The 18,162-nt window shown below is 37.8% G+C and overlaps 1 protein-coding gene across 3 annotated transcripts in view; it reads left to right on the forward strand.

Annotated features, from left to right (window-relative positions):
• The window catches only part of LOC101570461 (zinc finger protein 709-like), a 64,883-nt gene that overhangs the window by 29,083 nt on the left and 17,638 nt on the right, over nucleotides 1-18,162 (forward strand). The window contains exon 1 of one of the 3 annotated variants that reach the window (XM_023699106.1): nucleotides 9,963-10,092. The exons of the other annotated variants lie outside the window; for them this stretch is intronic. Within the exon in view, the coding sequence (XP_023554874.1) occupies nucleotides 10,030-10,092 (63 nt within the window). The 5' untranslated portion in view covers nucleotides 9,963-10,029. Of the gene's footprint in view, nucleotides 1-9,962; nucleotides 10,093-18,162 lie in introns of those variants that run through there. 3 annotated transcript variants of the gene reach the window in all.

An 18,162-nucleotide genomic window follows, 5' to 3' on the forward strand; every position in this document is an offset into this window, starting at 1 on the left:
ATTCAAATTCCTCCCATCTGCTAGCACAAATCCTTCACCCTATTGGCATAGACATACTGGGTTCCACCACTGACATTTGGGCCTCCCCAGCATAGATCCATAAAGTGAGCTTGCATGAGACATTGTTGTGTGTTCTAGGTCTCCAGTTAGACTTGTGGCAGGCACTGTTATGAGCTCAAATTTTTCGGCAGAACTCACCCAGGATATTAAGATCTAGACCCTATGCTGGATTCTTTTGTCCTTAGTGTGCAAACAGATGCCTTGCACTCTTTGCATATGACTTTTTGGGTGACTCATTATAAAATAATTATATAAAATGTGGCCTATATTGCATGATTCCCCTTGAAAACCCCCAAACTATGTCACCCAACATAAGAAAGAAATGGAATCCATGAAACAGATTCAAATAGTTATTCTGTTAATTAAAAATCCCATTAAAAATTCAAAAAAATGTATGAAAGAAATTGAAGATAAAATATCAGACCTAGAAGGCAGGATCAAGGTTACAGATCATGAAAAGAAAGATCTTTTACAGATAGAAATGAATAATTAAAAAGCCATCCAAAAACTGCAACATAATGCAATGAAGAACATAAGAATAATTGGTATAAATGAAAATGCAGTAGTTAGAACAGATGACATAGAAAAAGAGTTCAGAGAAATCACAGAAGAAAACTTTATAAGCATGGAAAAAGAATTTGACATACAGAACTCCAATTAGTCATGACGAAAATAAATTTGCAACAATGGATATAATAAAATTTCAGAAATTCAGCACAATAACAGGATACTAAAAGGTGTTAAAACAAACATCACCTTAAGAGCAAATCTCATCAGGCTCACAGCAAACTTCAAACAATCCTTCAAGTCAAGGAGAGCTTGGAGTGAAGTATTACAAACCTTAAAGGGAACAATTTTCAACGCAGATTAATGTATTTTACAAAATTATCTTTCAGAATATAGAAATAATATACTTTTATGCAAAAGAGAAATGAGAAATTCATGATAACCAGACTAGTTCTACAACAAGTTCAAAATGATATACTAGAAAGAAAAAAAAGCCCCAAATTCCATGCATACCAATATAAAGAGACCACCAGGAAGGACAAGCAATTAAACATAGTATAAAGAAAATGGAAAACACTCAAATTCATGCAGTTAGGAATGAAAAGGGACAGACCACAGTGGATCTTGTGGAAATGCAGATGATCATCAATACCTACTGAAAGGAACTTTAGAGGAATCGGCATCCTGCAGAACTCTCATAAGCTCTAACATTGGCCCCTAGCACACAGGTGTGCAACTAGTGCTAGTGCTGGTGCAGCCTTTTAATAACTTAGGAATACTCTGGGAGGCCAGTGGGATTCAGGTAAGCTGCCACACGTGGGCCCAGAGTGTGCAGGTGCAGAGCTTTCCTCATGCCTGGTCCAACCGTTTAAGAACTTTAGAAGATTCTGGATGGCCTATGGGACACTGTGTCCCTTGGCCCCTGGACCATAGCTGTGGAGCTCATGCTGAATATAGACATTCAGGCCTCAAAGACAGCAGTGCAGCCAATGAATGTGAAAGGAAAGTGACTCATCCCGCTAGTCAACACGTTGGGCAGTGACCTGGAGGAGGAACGGGGATGAACAGGACAGGACAAGAGACACAAGAGACGAAGACAAGACAGGATTCTGATCAAGTCTCGTTTATTGAAGTGAGTGGGGTCTAAATAGCTGTATAGTGGAAGCAGTTGGGTGGGACTAGTTGTGGATTGGTAGTGGAGGTCCAGGACCACAGGAAGAGGCTGTGGCAAGCAGGGATTGGTGCTGCAGCATTTCTTGCCCAAATAAGGGAGAGGAGCATTCGATCACCTCCCACATGTCCCTCCCTTTTATTAATTACATTAAGCAGGAAATTGACAGTATCCTGCGGGGACAATGCCTGGCTTGGGACAAGGACTCCTTCACATGAGATTGACCTCACCTTACCCGTCATGGGATTACAGGGCAGCGGTAGGCCCTGTTCCTGTCTTAGGCGGTCGGTGGTATTGCATGAGGGTCCTAGTTGCCTGTCATTGACTACTTGTCCATCTCACCAGGGGGCCTACATCAGATTAGGCCACATTATGATAGGATCCATTTAAGGGAATCCTCTCACGATACTCTTGATGATCTGCCATTTCCAGCTGATGATAATGTATTTGGATGGGCTTTGAAGCAAAAGCATCTAAACGTGAGCTGATGAATGCTGTAAGTTTTTGAAAAATGCAAGGGCCTATCATAAGCAACAGTAGGAGAGAGAAGAGGGGTCCCAACAGGGGCACAAGATAGGAGAACACCCCTCCCCGCAACGAGAAAGGGTCTTACTCTCACAGGATGGAAAACAGAGGAAATGGATAGTTTCCTAGACACATATGAAATGCCAAAGCTGACTCAAGAAGATATACAAACACTGAATAACCCAATAATGAGAATTAAAACTGAAAATGTAGTTAAAAAAAAAAAACCCTATCAACAAAGAAAAGCTCAGGTCCTGATGGATTCACAGCAGAAATCTACAAGAAATATAGAGAAGATTTAATGACAGATTTGCTCCACTCTTCAATGAAAGTGAAAGGGAAACAATTTTCCCAAACTCATTCTTGGTTCAAAAACCAGAGAAAGATCAAACTAAGAAAGAATTACAGGCCAATCTCTCCAACAAATATACTGGCAAAAATCCTCAATAAAATACTCACAAATAGATTACAGCAAATCATCAAGATTACACATCAAGAAGAAGTAGCTTTCATCCCAGAAATGCAGGGATGGTTCAACATATGTTAATCCATAAATGTAATATGCCACATTGATAGAGCTGAAACAAAAGCCACATGCTTATCTCAACAGGTACAGAAATATCTTTTGATAAAGTCCACCATTCATCATGTTAAAGACCCTAGAGAATTGGAATAAACAGTCTATATCTCAACCAGATAAAAGCCATCTGTTTGAAACCAACAGCCAAAATCATACTAAATGGGTAAAAATTGAATGACTTCACTTAAAATCAGGAACAAGACGAGGCTGTCCACTGTCTCCACTCCTATTCAATACATTTCTGAAAATATTAAGAAGAGCAATTAGACAAGAGATGGAAATGAAAGGAAGAAAAATTGAAAAAGAAGTGAAATTATCATTATTTGCAGATTACATGATATTCTACATAAAGGACCCCAAAAGTCCACCAAGAGTTTGTAGATTTAATCATCAAATTAAGCAATGTAGCAGGATACAAAGTCAATACCTAAGAATAAGTAGCATTTTTATGCACAAAAAATGAGCACACCTGGAGAGAAATTCGGGAAAACATGCCTTTCATGATAACATCCAAAAAAATGAAATACTTAGAAATTAATCTCATAAAGGACATAAAAGATTTATACAGTGAAAATTATGGTACTCTGAGAAAAGAGATTGAAGAGGATTTGAGAAAATGGAAAGATATTCCTTGCTCCTGGATAGGAAGAACGAACATTGTGAAAATGACCATACTACCAAAATTGCTATACAGATTGAATGCAATTCTGATTAAAATACCATTAGTATACCCTCACAGAACTAGAGAAAGCTTTCCTCAAATTCATTTTGAGCCAGAAAAGACCCAGAATATCAAAAGAAGTCTTGGAAACAAAGGAAAGGCAGGAAGTATCACAATCAGTGACCTGGATTCAACCCAGGCCTGATGTGTGAGTGAGACAGCCCAGGGCCCGCTGGATCCTGATTTGACCAAGAGCCCAAGCCTGGTGTGTGAGTGAGACCACCCAGGGCCCGCTGGATCCTCATCTGACCCAGAGCCCAGGCCAGGCATGGAACCCTGCAGCAGAACTCCCTGCAAAGAGGCTAGACACAAGACCCACCCAACTGATTCAGGAGCAGAACATCTTGCCAGAGTAACACAAAGGCTTCAACTCCAAGGGCTGCAGCAGGAAGAAGTGGAGCACAGCAGGCAGACCCTAGCCACACCCACTTGGACAACTTTGAACTTGATAGATCCGGACCTGTTGCTAAGTTAATAACTCTATCTGAGCTCTACACCAAAGGTCAGAAGACAGTGATATACAAAATGACAAACAGAAGGAGCAAAATGCATTCTCAGGCCCTGAGCCCACCCAGAACAAATGCGGAACAAAATAGCATAAAAGAAATTGGAAATTTCTGAAATGTCTGAAATAACAGTGTTGGAAGTAAAGAAACAACTGCAGAAAGGAATAGAAGAAATCAGATCAGAAGTAATTTCTGAAGTAAAAAAATAAATGGTAACTGTAATGAAAGAAGTACTAAGTGTTCCTAAAGAAGACACTGATAAAAAGAGCAGAATATAAAAATGATGGAATCCTTGAATAAGCAATATGAGAAAGAAATAGAATGCATGAAACAGATTCAAAGTGGTATACAGGAAATTAAAACCTCAATCACAAGCTGGCAAAACCATTCAAATGGAAGTGAAAATAGACTTTCAGACCTTAAAGACACCATTGCAGCTAGTGAAAAAGTAAGAAAAGATCTCCTAAAAACAACTAGGATGCAGGAAAAAATAATTCAACACATGCAAGACAATGTAAAGATGAACAACGTGAGACTAATACACATCGGTAAGAAAGGAGTCAATACAAATGATATAAAAAGAATATGGATGGAAGTAATAGGAGAATACTTCCCAAATATGGGGAAACAATATGACATTCAGGTAACCAAAGCATACAGAACTCCAAATAACATCAACCCCATTCAAAACACACCCAGACGTATAATAATCAAGATCCTAGAAATTCAGCACAGGAAAAGTATACTAAAAGCCATTAAAGAAAAGAAATAAATCACATTTAAAGGAATCAGAATAATGGCAGATTTCTCTTCACAAACCATCAAGGCAAGAAGAGAAGGGGGCAAAGTAATACAAGTCTTTCAAGAAAACAAATTCCAACCCAGACTAATATAACCTGCAAAATTCTCTTTCAAGTATAATGGAGAAGTGAAATACTGCCATGACAAAGAACAACTTAAGAATTTCATGATGACAAAGTCAAGCCTACACAGACTACTGAAAGATGTTCTAGAGAGGGAGCAAAATGATCACAGCCCCATGAATGAGAATGGAAAGAACCCACCAAATAGGGCAAACAATTAAACACAGAAGAATAAGAGGTATACAAAAGCAGTCTTTCAGTTATTCTTTTGTATACAACAGCAAAATATTGCCATAAGCATACTCTACATATGGACTTCTTCTGCACCCTATGGGTCATGATTCTATCTGGGTCTACAGTGTGGATATCAAGGAAATAGTAGTACTGTCACTCAGTCCCACAAGTGACACCTAGGCACCAGTAAGCGTCATGGACATTATCCATGTCCACAACACACTAGAACTTTGTGCCATATCCTATCCCCAAACTGTTAGAAGTGCTGGTCATTCATTTGCCATTCCAGCATTTATCTTGTTTTATTCTTAGTAATTCTTTATTATCATGAAGTAGTTATTAGTTCATCTTAGTTCAATCGTTTTGAAACATTTAATTTTTAATTAATTAATGTTTAATTTTCTGAATATTGCTTAATCTTAATTTTTGTTTTAAGATTTGTACTGCATCTTTGAGTTACAATCTACTTAAAGGACATGGCATGATATTTTCTAGTATTAGAAACTTTAAAAAGTATATTTCCATTTTTCCATTTACTTTATATTACTTCTTCCTTATCTTTTTCACACACACACACACACACACGAAAAAATTTGTATAACCCAACATAAGATTGATACTGTTTTGTAGAAATCTTTGATGATCTTTTAAATGGGTTCTTCTAGTATATTTTACAAAGTCATGCATAGCTATCATTTTCAGAGCTCTTTATTCTTTATCCACAACCATACAGCAACTTCTCTTGCCTTCTGAAATATGCTCTTTGTTATTTCCTATATGCTATGTCTGGAGGTATTAGAATATTTCAAGTTTGTATAACTAGAAAATATTTTGCTTTTAGGTTTCAAAGGTATGTTTGCTAAGTATAAAATTCAAAGAGCACAGATCTTTTTTTTTTCTTTTCTTTCAGTACTTTAATTAGTCTAGTTTCTTACACACTTGGTCTTTTATTTTTTCTTTCTAATATGGAATAAGATGCTACTTAATTTTGTTCTTCCATAGCTAATATTTTTATATATATGCTTTGATGATTTTTTTCTTTACAATAAGTTTTGGACAACTTCATTTTTGTGTTTCTTTGTATGATTTTATTCAAATTTCTTGTGCAAAAGTTCATTTTTCTTGGAAATGTGATGTTATAAGTTCAACTAAATTCAGAAATTTTAAATCTTTAAATATTTATTGTCTGTCCCTTTCTACTTTGAAAATTCTAATTATATAAATATAAGTTTCTTGATTTTGACACAGAGTGAACTATTATGCCTGATCTTTAAATTCTTTTTCATTTTTATTTTGGACAATTTTTATTGTTATATTCATTTAAGTTTGTAAATGATTTATTTACAATGTGCAATCTATTACTAATCTCATGCTATGTATTCATTTCAGAAATATTTTTCTAAAATTCACTCTGTCTATATTTTATATCTTTCACAATCAATATTTGTCTACAATTTTTAATATGATATGTAATTATTGATTTTCAATAAAGTTAATAAAAAAATCAATCACTGACCTAAAGTTATGCTATACTGTTACTGTAATAAAATCAACATGGTACTGGCATGGAGACAGACCTAAAGATCAGTGGAACAGGTTAGATTATTTAGACACAAGTGCAAACACACTCAGCCACCTTATCTTTGATAAAAAGCCAAATCAGGCTCACTGGTATAAAGAGAGCATCTTTAATAAATCACACTGGAAAAAATGGCTTTCCACATGCCAAAGGCTAAAATTAGTCCACTGCCTATCACTATGCACAAAGCTACAGTAAAAAGTAGTAAAAAAATTTAAATACTTAAACAGGAACACTAAATCTTCTGGACAAAATATGTGCATAGTAGACTTAAAGACGGGGTAGGTAGAGCATTCATGAATAAAAGCCAAACTGCAAAGGAAATACTTCATATAATTGGGGCCAGCGAGATAGCTCGGCTGACTAAAGTGCCTGCTTGGGTAAGTGCAGGGACACGGTTCCTTTCCCAGAGCCACGTGCCATGCCAGTCCTGCCCCAAGGTTGCGATGAGCTTGCCATACAGTCAGGGCACAGTGGTATATGCCTATAATCCCAGCACTGGCGAAGCTGAAAACAGGAGGATCCCTATAAGTCGGAGCTGCATAGTGAGACCCTGCACCAATCAAAACATTAAAAAAAATAGAATCAACAACTGGGATCTCATCTTTTTGGAAAGTTTCTGTACTTCAAAGCAATTATCCAACAGAGATAAAAAAAAAAAAAAAAAAAAACCTGGGAAAAAGTTATGGCCCACAGTCCCTCAGACAAAGGCCTTTTATCTAGAACATACAAAGAATTTTAAAAAATCAGAGCCCCCCAAATTCAAAGACCCAATCCACAAATGGGCATCTGAGATGAATATACACTTCTCAGAGGAAGAAATGCAAATGACAAGTAAATATGTCCAAAAATGTTCAATATCATTGGTCATTCAAAAATTGAAATTAAAACAGCACTGAGACTCCATCTCAGCCCAGGAAGAATGGTTAACATCAAGAATTCAGACAATAACAAAACCTGGAGAAGCTATAGAAAAATTGGAACCCTTTTTTATTGTTGGTGGGAGTGTGGAGTGGTACAACCACTTTGGAAATCAGTGTGGAGATTCCTTAAAAAGGTAGGATTGGAGATTCAATTTGAGCCAGCTATTTCCCTCCTGGGTATTTTTCCAAAAGAACTGAAAACCTCATACCACAGTGATATATGTGCACCCATGTTTATAGCAGCACAATTTGTTATAGTTAAATCTTTTTTCTTTTTTTTTTTAACATTTATTTATTGTGTGTGTGTGTGTGTGTGGCCAGCTCAGCCCACCAGGGGGCGGGGCTGGCTGGCATGTGGTGCTGGGGGATTGAACCGCGGTCCCTGTGCTTTGCCAAGCTTGTTCCAAGTAGGTGCTTTAGACCACTGAGCCATCTCTCCAGCCCTGTTATAGTTAAATCTTGGAATGCAGGAATTGGTTGGCCTCAGTAAAATCCATTCTACAGAGGGATAAACGGTAGCAAGAATGAGGAAAGGATAGGCAAGAAGACAAAAGCTGGGTTAGGTGTTAGTTAGTTTGCCTGTTGGCGAGAGAAACCCAGGAGGAAAATAAAATAGACACTTATTTATACTTTTGCAGAGTTAGTAATATGTGACACAAGGTTGCCTAGTGACTAATAGCTTACCTTAACCAGACAGGATGTTCATCTCAGGATTGAAGTAGCTTGTTTGTTTTGGGTACTGAGGCCTACTCCTGCCTATATACATTTGGCCAATTTTCCAGCTTCCGTGGCACCCAATACTAGAAATAACCTAGGTGACCATCATCTGAAGAATGGATAAGGAGGGTGTAGTATTTTTACACAATTGAATATTATTCAGTTGCAAAACAGGATAAATTTGAGTCTTTTGTCAGTAAATGGATGCAACTAGAGAACATACTCTTAAGCGTAATACCCACATGTGGAAACATCGTATTGTCTCCTTAGTTTGAAAACTTAAAAGAGGAAAATGGAAGCTGAAGGGTACAATAGATACTAGGCAAAGGGAATGAACTTATTCAAAAGGAAAGAGTTACTGAGTTGAGGAGAAGGACAGGAGAGGGAGTGAGGGAAAGAGATTTATCTATGTATGTAAGAAGGATGGTTTGAACAACTATACTGTATATTTCTACTGGTCTAACGCAATTAATACTTCAATTTGTTTTTTCTCCTTTTCAATTGCTTCATTTTGTCTCTTTAATTTCTTATGCCTTTCTCTCTTTTTTTATTTCTTCTTCCAAATTTACACGCATATATCTGATAGTATGAATAACTGGTTGGAAGAGAACACTATGTATTACAAAAAATACTGTAAAATTTATATTACTTGTTCAGTGAAATTCTGTATCACTTGTAATTTTTCTGTTTTAATTCTATCTTGTAGTATCAATAATTATAACAATAATAATAAATAATAAAAAAATCAGAAGTATTTATGTTTCCCTTCCTCAACACCAGGCAGTACATTTATGTAATAACTATATTTTAATCAGCACCTATTTATTTTTCTTACCTTAAAGTGAGTAAATAGAGAGATACAATGTGTGAAAGCAGTGTGCATTAAACCAACCATCATATTGAATACTTTTTACTTCTCATAAGAACAAGCCATCCTTCAATCCACTGTGTTCAATCCTTGCATGCACTTACGGCCCTCTGTCACAGTGGTTTGTCCTGAGTGAACTAATTCTAGAACAGTCTTAACATATGGCACAGGGGGATTGCCATGTGTGATTCCACTTTAAACAGGAACATTCAGGAAGAATCCACTGAATCCCGTGAAAGTCAGGAGATTTGGGGGGTGGGTTCTGGAGGATGTTTTACAACCCAGAAGAGAGTTTAAAGGGTATTACAGTAGAAGAGAACAAGAGGGTAATACAGGACAAGAGGCTAATACAGAAAAATTAACAGGACGCTAAAGGACACTAGGCTGTAGAATGAGTTTTGGAACAGATAAAACACATCAAGTAAAAAAGACCGAGGCATCTCTGCTGGTCAGGAATAAACTCTGTTGAAATGCAGTTTAGATAGGTCAGCATTCTGTGGAAGGCACTAGACTAGAAGTCTCTGGGTTGCAGTCTAAGATTTAAGCTGCACTTACACCCCTGTTGATTTGTTTCGGTTGCAGCTGTCTGTCTGTTGTCACAGCCCCCACGGAGGGCACGAAGCAGGAGCAAATCAGTGTTGAAGAAGCTGGCAACGAACTGTCCAACCAGGGGGCAAGGGAGGCGGGCTCTGTTGCCTGGCGCTAAATCCCAGGTCCTGAGCCCCTGCTGAGCCCCTGCTGAAAACCGGCAACCCTGGCTACACGGCGTTGCTTTATGACTTCTGTGGGCCGCAGCCCGCGTTGGAAAGACCCTGGAGGAACCTCAAGCCACGCAATGGTAATAGTGTGGGATGGGTGCCCTGGACAGAACAGAAGGGAATGCGATGTTGATGAGATCAACCCGGAAGTTGAGGGAACCGCAATGGCCGACAGGAGCTTCCCTGCCTGCTCCAGGGTCTGAGTTCTTCCTGATCTCTACCCTTGGTACCCTCTGGACCTCCTGTCTTGGCTGCAGATCCCCTATTTTGGGTTATGTCTTTGCACAGCTGTCTTGCGAACCAGCAGTGCAGTCTCGCGGATCGAGCTCACTGCCAAATCTCCACCTGTGAGGAGATAGTTTTGGGGTGACCCAGCTTCAGGTTCGGGTTCATTTTGAAGGAGCTATGTTGTGCTGGTTCCCTGTTCTCACCCAGCCCACCAGCTGATCTGGTGGATATCAGTTCTATATGTGTTTGTGATACTGGTTTTTAAATCCTCAATTTACCTTCTCAGGTCAGTGCGCCTTCAGCAGTAGAGTGAATCCCCAAATTTCCAGGACATTCCCACACTTCCATAGCCATGACAGTTGATAGTTAATGCCCATAGAGTCCAAGGTAATGGTAACTTCATATTTGATGGGGCTTAGTACTGGAGCACTTGCACGCATGCCCTCATTTCCTGTATTCCATAAAGCAGTTCAAAGAACTGATCATCTTAATTGTTATGATATCACATCTGATAACAAGTGTCCTATATATGTGAGGACCTGCCATAGAGTTTCGATTGCTGAGAAAAATGTAAGTGATTTTAATATATTAGCAGTGGCTGGAGAAAGGACTCTTTCCAAAAAAGGACGGAATGTTGAATGAACTGTGTGAAACTCGTTGAACTTGAGTATGGACATTTACATGTGATTTGTTATGATGGAAAGGGAAAGAAATATCCTCTCATATCGTTGGTATAATCCTTGGACTGTTTGTAGGCATTGTTTTAAAAATGGAAATCCTGTATATTAAGGAATTCTTATATTAAAGAACTACTGGGGTAGCTCTAGGGATAAAGCTGTACATGTGAGTTCTGCAGGAATATAAACTCTTAGGAATAAACTTTATGTTTGTAGGGAGAAGCAAATAGGAAGAGAAAGAAAGTGGCAGAGTGTGGAGAAGGTGGTAAGATCCAAACTTGTGTGAAAGAAGTTGTACCTTTGAAGTCAGATTTTCCTTTGTGTGAGCATTCACTATGCCCTAGCTCATTCTGAACATTTGTCAAAGATCACAGACCTGAAGGAAGGTGAATGGGTCAGTAAACATTAGTTATGTGTTCTGTTAACACTAATTAACCTAACCATTTTTTATGAAAAACTGGAAATTAAAAATGTTGTCTGGGTTTAAGCCTAAAAATTATTGGATACAATCACCTAAGTGTGATGGAAAGGATTTCTCCATCATACAAAAGATTGCAAGTTGTGGTTGATGTTAATATTGAACAGAAAAAGGAACACAAGCCTTTTTCTCTGAATTACATTTCCCACACTTTTGAATATTTTGTTTTTAAATTTGAGACCAAGTCTTACTAAGATTTACGGGCTGCAGTGAATTTTTGATTTTGTTGAACCTCTTGCAATTCTGAGAATACAGGCATATGCCAACATGTGTAGCTAAGATAGGGTTTCTTTTATTACCACTATTAAGTGGCATTGCAATGCTTGTTTAGATGAATCTTCAGTGAGGCCTGTTGTATCCACCTTTTATCCTAGCAAGTTGGGATACTTAGGCAGAAGAATTGAAGACTGAACCTAGCCTAGAGAAAGGAGAAGACCCAGATCAACAAAAAGTATATATAAATGATGGACAGGTCTAAATGCACTGTAGATCTCCAAACTAAAGTAACATGTGAAATGTACACAAGGCCCTGAATTCAATTTCTAGTACTACAGAATAAAAGAAAACTTACTTTGTTTTTTGAAAGTTGTTTACACACTAGTGGTATGGTATAATACTCATTGGAGATACTGAGCAGCAACAGTGATTTTGTGCTCTGTCAGTAACAGGACACCATGCGAAAGCAGTCACAGAGCTTCTCTGGAGAATATGAATGTTACTGGGTACTTTTCCTGTGTTGAGCACTGGATTAATCATCTTCTGATGTACTGACCATGGGTGGGAGTGTTTGGATGGAGGAGTACTACTCTGGGATTTGTGTTAGTTTTGGTTTCATTTGGTTCAATGATTGGTCACTTATATACTTTGCATTATTGAAAGGTACACAGAATTGTCCAACTTGCTTTATGGGGACAAGGCAATAGGATAGAAATAGTTAATAAACAGACGCAGGGCTGAGCAGTGTAACCACACTCATCAAGCGTGTACAATGCTGAACATATTTCCCCTCCTGTTTCTAGTTTATGCTGATTCTGGGAACCAATCTATCTGCCTTAATCTTCGAGATAATCTTTGACTTTGTACTTCACCCTATCTTATTTTCCAGGGCCTCTTCCGTGCACTTAATGGGCTGAAGTCTGGTCTGCGTAGCACTGTCACTTCCAAGACTTGGGGCTCTTTTTCCTTTGCAGTGACTTGCATCTCCCTGGGGAAAGAGGGCCATGAGCCTTTGCAAGTGTGCCACATGTGGGTGGAGCCTGCAGTCCATGGAATTCTGTCCTGTTCTGTTGAGTTCCCCAGATTCTGTGTACAATTCTGTCATGTTGGTGTCCTGGAGAAGGCCCTGGGAATGGTCTCTCAGGAAAGGCACAGCTGACACAAAGCGCAGAGCTCCAGCTCAAGCCACCCCTTAGTCTGTCTCTGCCTCCCAGTGCTCAGTGTGTGTCAGCATGGTCTAGCAGGGACTAGATCTGATTTTCACTTTTGTGGCATCAGAAAGTCATTGCATATGGGAAGACCAGAAGAGAGAGTTGGAGTACAGCCTGAGAGTGATTTGGGTGGAGTCACCAGTTGGTTTTCTGATGCACAGGTAGAGCTGGCAGCTCTTGGGGTCTTCTTTTTCCCTCGTCATTTAGAAGCTTATGTGTGCAGCGCAGCTACCAAGTCATAGAGTTTCAACCCCTGTGAATTTATGCTTCAGAAAACATGCAGCTATAACCTAACACTGCCTTTTCTACAGTTATGGGCAAGCTGGCTTTTCACGTTCTGTCAGTCATGTAAGCGACATGGGAAACATCTTCCTGCTCTAGAGGTAGATTTGAGAAAATACCACAGATGCTCAGGAGCTAGTGCCCAGAATGCATATCCATTGAAACTCTGATAAGCACCATCTGTAGGACCACCACCAGTAGGCAGTAATTTCTATTTCTCATTGTCACCAACACCAGAGAATTTCTACTTGGTGAATTGTGTGGATACGAATTAAGATTCATTTCCATTTTTAAATTTTTTTGTATGTCCTTTCTCTTATGTCTTCATTTTTCTCTTTCCTATTTAAACTCTTCTATAAATTTTCTGCTTATATTTTGTGTTCATATTTGTGATGAGATACTTTTTAAAAAATAAATCTTTTGTCTATATCTGTTATTTCTATAGAATGACAATATGTTCTGTAATTTTCAACAGCAGGTTAATTCAATCAAGGATTTTCTTTGTTGAACAAAAGTCCTAAATATTTCTGTTTTTATTCTAGTCAAAGTCACTTTACCACTTATGGCTTTATAAATTTATATCTGAATTTTATTTCCACTCCTAGATGAGAAATTTGTTTTCTTATAATTTGTTCTATAATTCAGATTTTAATATTTAATGTTTTTGTCATACATCTGAATGGAGTCCATGTTTTAATGGTTGTGATTTAAAAATCAGGTCTACTTGGCATATAAGCTACAATTATGAGCATAATCAGATGTTGAATTACCCTTCCTTCTTCGTCTATACTGTCAGTCTTAGGCAATCTCAGTTTTAAAAAAGTGGAAGTATTTCTTGAGTTTTCTTGTGCGTTTTATCTGTCTACATGTTGTTTGATATTCAGACTTAAATCATTGTAACTTTATGGCCTTTCCCAAGAAATGGAAGTGGATCTTTCTCCCCTTTATTTATTTTTTTAGGAATTAAATAGTAATGTTCTGTCATTTTTTTTCCAGAAGGGAATCTAGAAGACTTTATTATGTTCATAGTTAATTCAGTGGAATCATAAATATAGTATGAAGGATATACTTGCACATATTTATAGTATAGCACACCAGCAAATCTCAGCCTGTACCTTATTCTTTACATAGGAAGATCATGTTCCTCAGTTATTTTCTTCTGTTTTCTGGAGATAGGATCTCACTCTTTAGTTCAGGTGGACCTTGAGCTCTTTCTGTAGCTGGCCTTGAACTTGTGATATCTGTGCCTTACCTGGCATGTGACATTGTGTTTAGCTTTCAGATTTTATGTATGTGCAGGATTTTTTCAATATGTTCTCAGGTGTTTTGATTTGTTTTATTTGCTACAGGATCTTGCTACATAGCTTGGACTCATAGTGATCTTCCTGTCTCAGCCTCCCCAGCACTGGCATTACAGGCATCCACCACCACACCTGGTTTCTGTGGCTGGCTGGCACAGGGCCAGCCTGGCATGCAGTCCAGGAATGGAACCCAGGTTCTTGCACTTGTCAAGTGGGTGTTTAGACCGCTAAGCTATCTCCCTGGCCCATGTTGCTGGATTGTAAGAGTTCATTGATATTTTATACATTCATAGGCACAGATGCTCTTCATAAGAATCCTTTCTTTGCACTAATATGTGAGGAGGATTTTCTTCTAGAATACAAAATACTGACACAGATTGAGAAAAGAAGCTGAGTGGAACATCCATTATCTTCTTTTAAGGTTGATATTTGAAGTCTCAGAAATTTTGTCAAACTTCTAATTAAGTGTATTTTTAAATGAGGTATTCTGAAATGTTCATCATATTCACATGTTGTAGGAATATTGTTGCACTTTTGCTTCAGTAAATAGTGAAACTTTTTTTTTTGTTTTAACCTGCAGTAAGTTTAAAAACCTGTTTTTAAATCTAAACAAAAACCCATTTGTATTCTCTGTAACTATTATGTGTATGCTGACCTTGAGAGACTTGAAAGTTGTTTCTTCATAGAAAGAATATTGTGAATGAGATCAGTCAAAATTATTATAATGGAATGGTTTTAGTGAGTAGTAAAACTATGAGAAATACTGTAATTTTTTTTTAAATTTTTTTTTTGTGGAACCTGGGATTAGAACTCAGGCCCAAGCGCTTGGGAGGGAAGTGCTTATTCCACTGAGCTATCTCCCCAGCCTTTCTTTTTTTTTTTTTTTTTTGTGGAAGCAGGGATTGAACTCAGGCCCTTGCGCTTACCAGGGAAGTGCTTCTTCCACTGAGTCATCTCTCCAGCCCCCGAAATACTATAACTTATTCCAGTTGAATTTCTCTGGTAGGATAGGTAGGTGTTCTTGTCATTGTTATAAAATGGTAAGTCTTCATAATTATGTCATTTGTGGATAGTGATTTTGATCCTTTCATGTCTCTGCTTATGTTATTTGTCTTTCTGGCCTTGTACACCACACATGAATTTTGTGACAGAGGAACAGAGACATTGAGTATCTGTGATTTATGTCTGATCCTAAAGTAATTCATGGAGGTGTCTTCCCTTCAGTGTTTCCTGTGTTAGTATAATGGGATGTGTGCTGAGTCTTGTTATTAATCCCTTTTTCAAAAATTTAGAAGATTTTAAGAAATAGTAATTCATAGAAATTAAGATTTAGAAAATATATTTATGCAAAGATTCAAATAATCATGAGTTTATTCTTTAATTTGTGTGTCTGATATTTAACCATCTTTGTCTTTGATAAAAACAAAAAACTCACCTATGATATAGTGTATGTGAGTGTGTTTGTGCATGTGTGTGTGTACTCTTACAGATTTTGATTGAGCTTAGCACCTCACACTGGCTAGGAACCCATGCTACCACTTAGGTACAATTTAGTTTGCCTTTATGGTTTTCTTGTTTACCTTTACTTGTATTTAGTTTTTCTATACTTAGGTACTTATTGTGTTAAATAATGATTGTATATCCAGTCAGGCACACTTGTCAAAGAAGGGACTCTTCTCACCTAATTCAAAAGCTCCTAGTTTGTTGCTAAAGCCTCTCCACCTATCTGAGACTGACTTGGTTTGTGTACTCCAGTGACTGCAGGCTACATGGGAAGGACAATGGGAGACCCTCAGTTCTGAGAAAGGTGAATGTGCAAGGCCTAGTAACCCAAGGCAGGCGTGCATTTTTTGGTGGAAGCATAACTTTTGGCCAGAAGAGGACGGAAACATCCTTGGCCAGACCTGGTCCCCTTCATCCATAGAAGGATCTTTGTTTCCATGTGTCAGCTGCTCCTGGAAGCTTGGTCCAGGCACTGAAGGTTGGCTTGAGACTACTGCAAATACCTTAGCATCCTCCTTATCTCAGTGAGCTGAATTCAGGGCCACAGCCTTGTCTTGGGCAGCTGTTCCTGCAACAGTATTTCTCAATATCTTGTCCAGTGACAGTGACAAAGTGGTTTGGAGACTCCTGGCACTTGTAGAAAATTTGTATATGGGTCACACTATGGTGTGATGGGTGTCAGTATTTAATCCGTCAGCAGACCTGGTGTTGTGATTTCTATGTTGAATGAACCCCAAATGCCTCGTGTATTTGGAAGTTGAGTCAGTTCTGCATTCTCACCTGTGTATTCATGCACTTTTTATTTCAGTAGATGAGTTTGCTCCTAGGACACAGAGCATAGTTGGAGGTGGGCTACTGGTAGTATGACTTGTAAAAGTTTGTCTCACCTCCTGTGCCTCCCATCTTTCTCTGCTTTATTGGTGGATGCATTGAGCAAATTTTCTTTGCCATGCTGTTTTTTTTTTGGGGGGGGGTTGTTTGCTTTTTCAACCAGTTTACTACAGATTGAGGCTTTGGCCAAACTAATATTGTTCTGCTTTAAATTATAGTTAGGGAATGTTTTGTCTGGGATGCAACAGTCACTAAGCCATCTTGTGGTACTATATTTGGTAAATGTTTAGGATGCATGTTCTCACAATATATCTTCTCAACCCTAATCCTCATTGTGATGACAATGAATATTAAAATTTTTTATTACTATGTGTGTGCAATACATAGTGATGAGAGTCATCATGGGGAATTAACACATGTACATAAGACATTTCTTGATTTTTTTTTCCTTTCATTTCCTTTTGTCCCTCCTTTGTTGTTCTTCTCAAAAGAACATTTTACACCTACTTCTCAAAATCTGTCATTCATTTTGGTCTTTATTTGTGCTTTTGGGTTCTTACAAAAGAGACATAATGTGATAATTAAACATTATATCTGATTTGTTTCAGTTAAAATTATGTTCTCAAGGTGCATCCATGTACCTAAAAATATTTGAATGTTTATCCTTAATGTAAGAGTGCTACTTCATTGTATATAAAAGCCACAGTTTGTTTTCCATTCATCTGTTGATGAGCATGTTGGCTGTCACAAAATTTAGCTCTTACAAATTGTGCTGCTGTACATATGACTATGAATGTGTTGCTGTGGTATGATGTTTTTTGCTCTTTCAGGAAAGTTCCTAAAAGAAAACACCTGGGTTAAATAGAACCTCTAGTTGCAATATTTTTAAGAATCTCTATACTTATTTCCATCTCATTGGACAAGTTTTATACTCTGACCAACAGTGAAGAAGGATTTCTTTTCCCTCATAGCCTCACCAGCATTTGTTATTGGTTGACTTATTGATAATATCCATTACTGAAGATAGACTCTCAGTATTGTTATAATTTGCATTTCTTAAATGAGCAGTGATATTGAACACTTTTTCATTCATTTATGTGTTGTTGCTACTTCTTCATCTGAGAAATGTCTTCATTTCAGATGCCCATTTTTGTATTGGGTTTTTAAATTTTATGTCTTTGAGTTCTTTATGTAGTTGTTAAGACATTTTTCCCATTCTGGGGATTTTCTCTTCACTTTGTTGGTGGCTTCTTTTGCCTTTCAAAAGGTTTTCCTTATGATGAGATCTCCCTTGTTGACTCTTTGTGGTATTTCCTACACAACTGGGGTTTTGTTCATAAAATCTATGCCTATACCTTTGTCATCAAGAGTTTTGCCTATTTTATCTTCTGGCATATAGATTGTTTCCATTTTAACATTTAGA

This window comes from Octodon degus, unplaced genomic scaffold (genome assembly GCF_000260255.1).
Source record: "Octodon degus isolate 3935 unplaced genomic scaffold, OctDeg1.0 scaffold00111, whole genome shotgun sequence".
NCBI lineage: Eukaryota > Metazoa > Chordata > Mammalia > Rodentia > Octodontidae > Octodon > Octodon degus.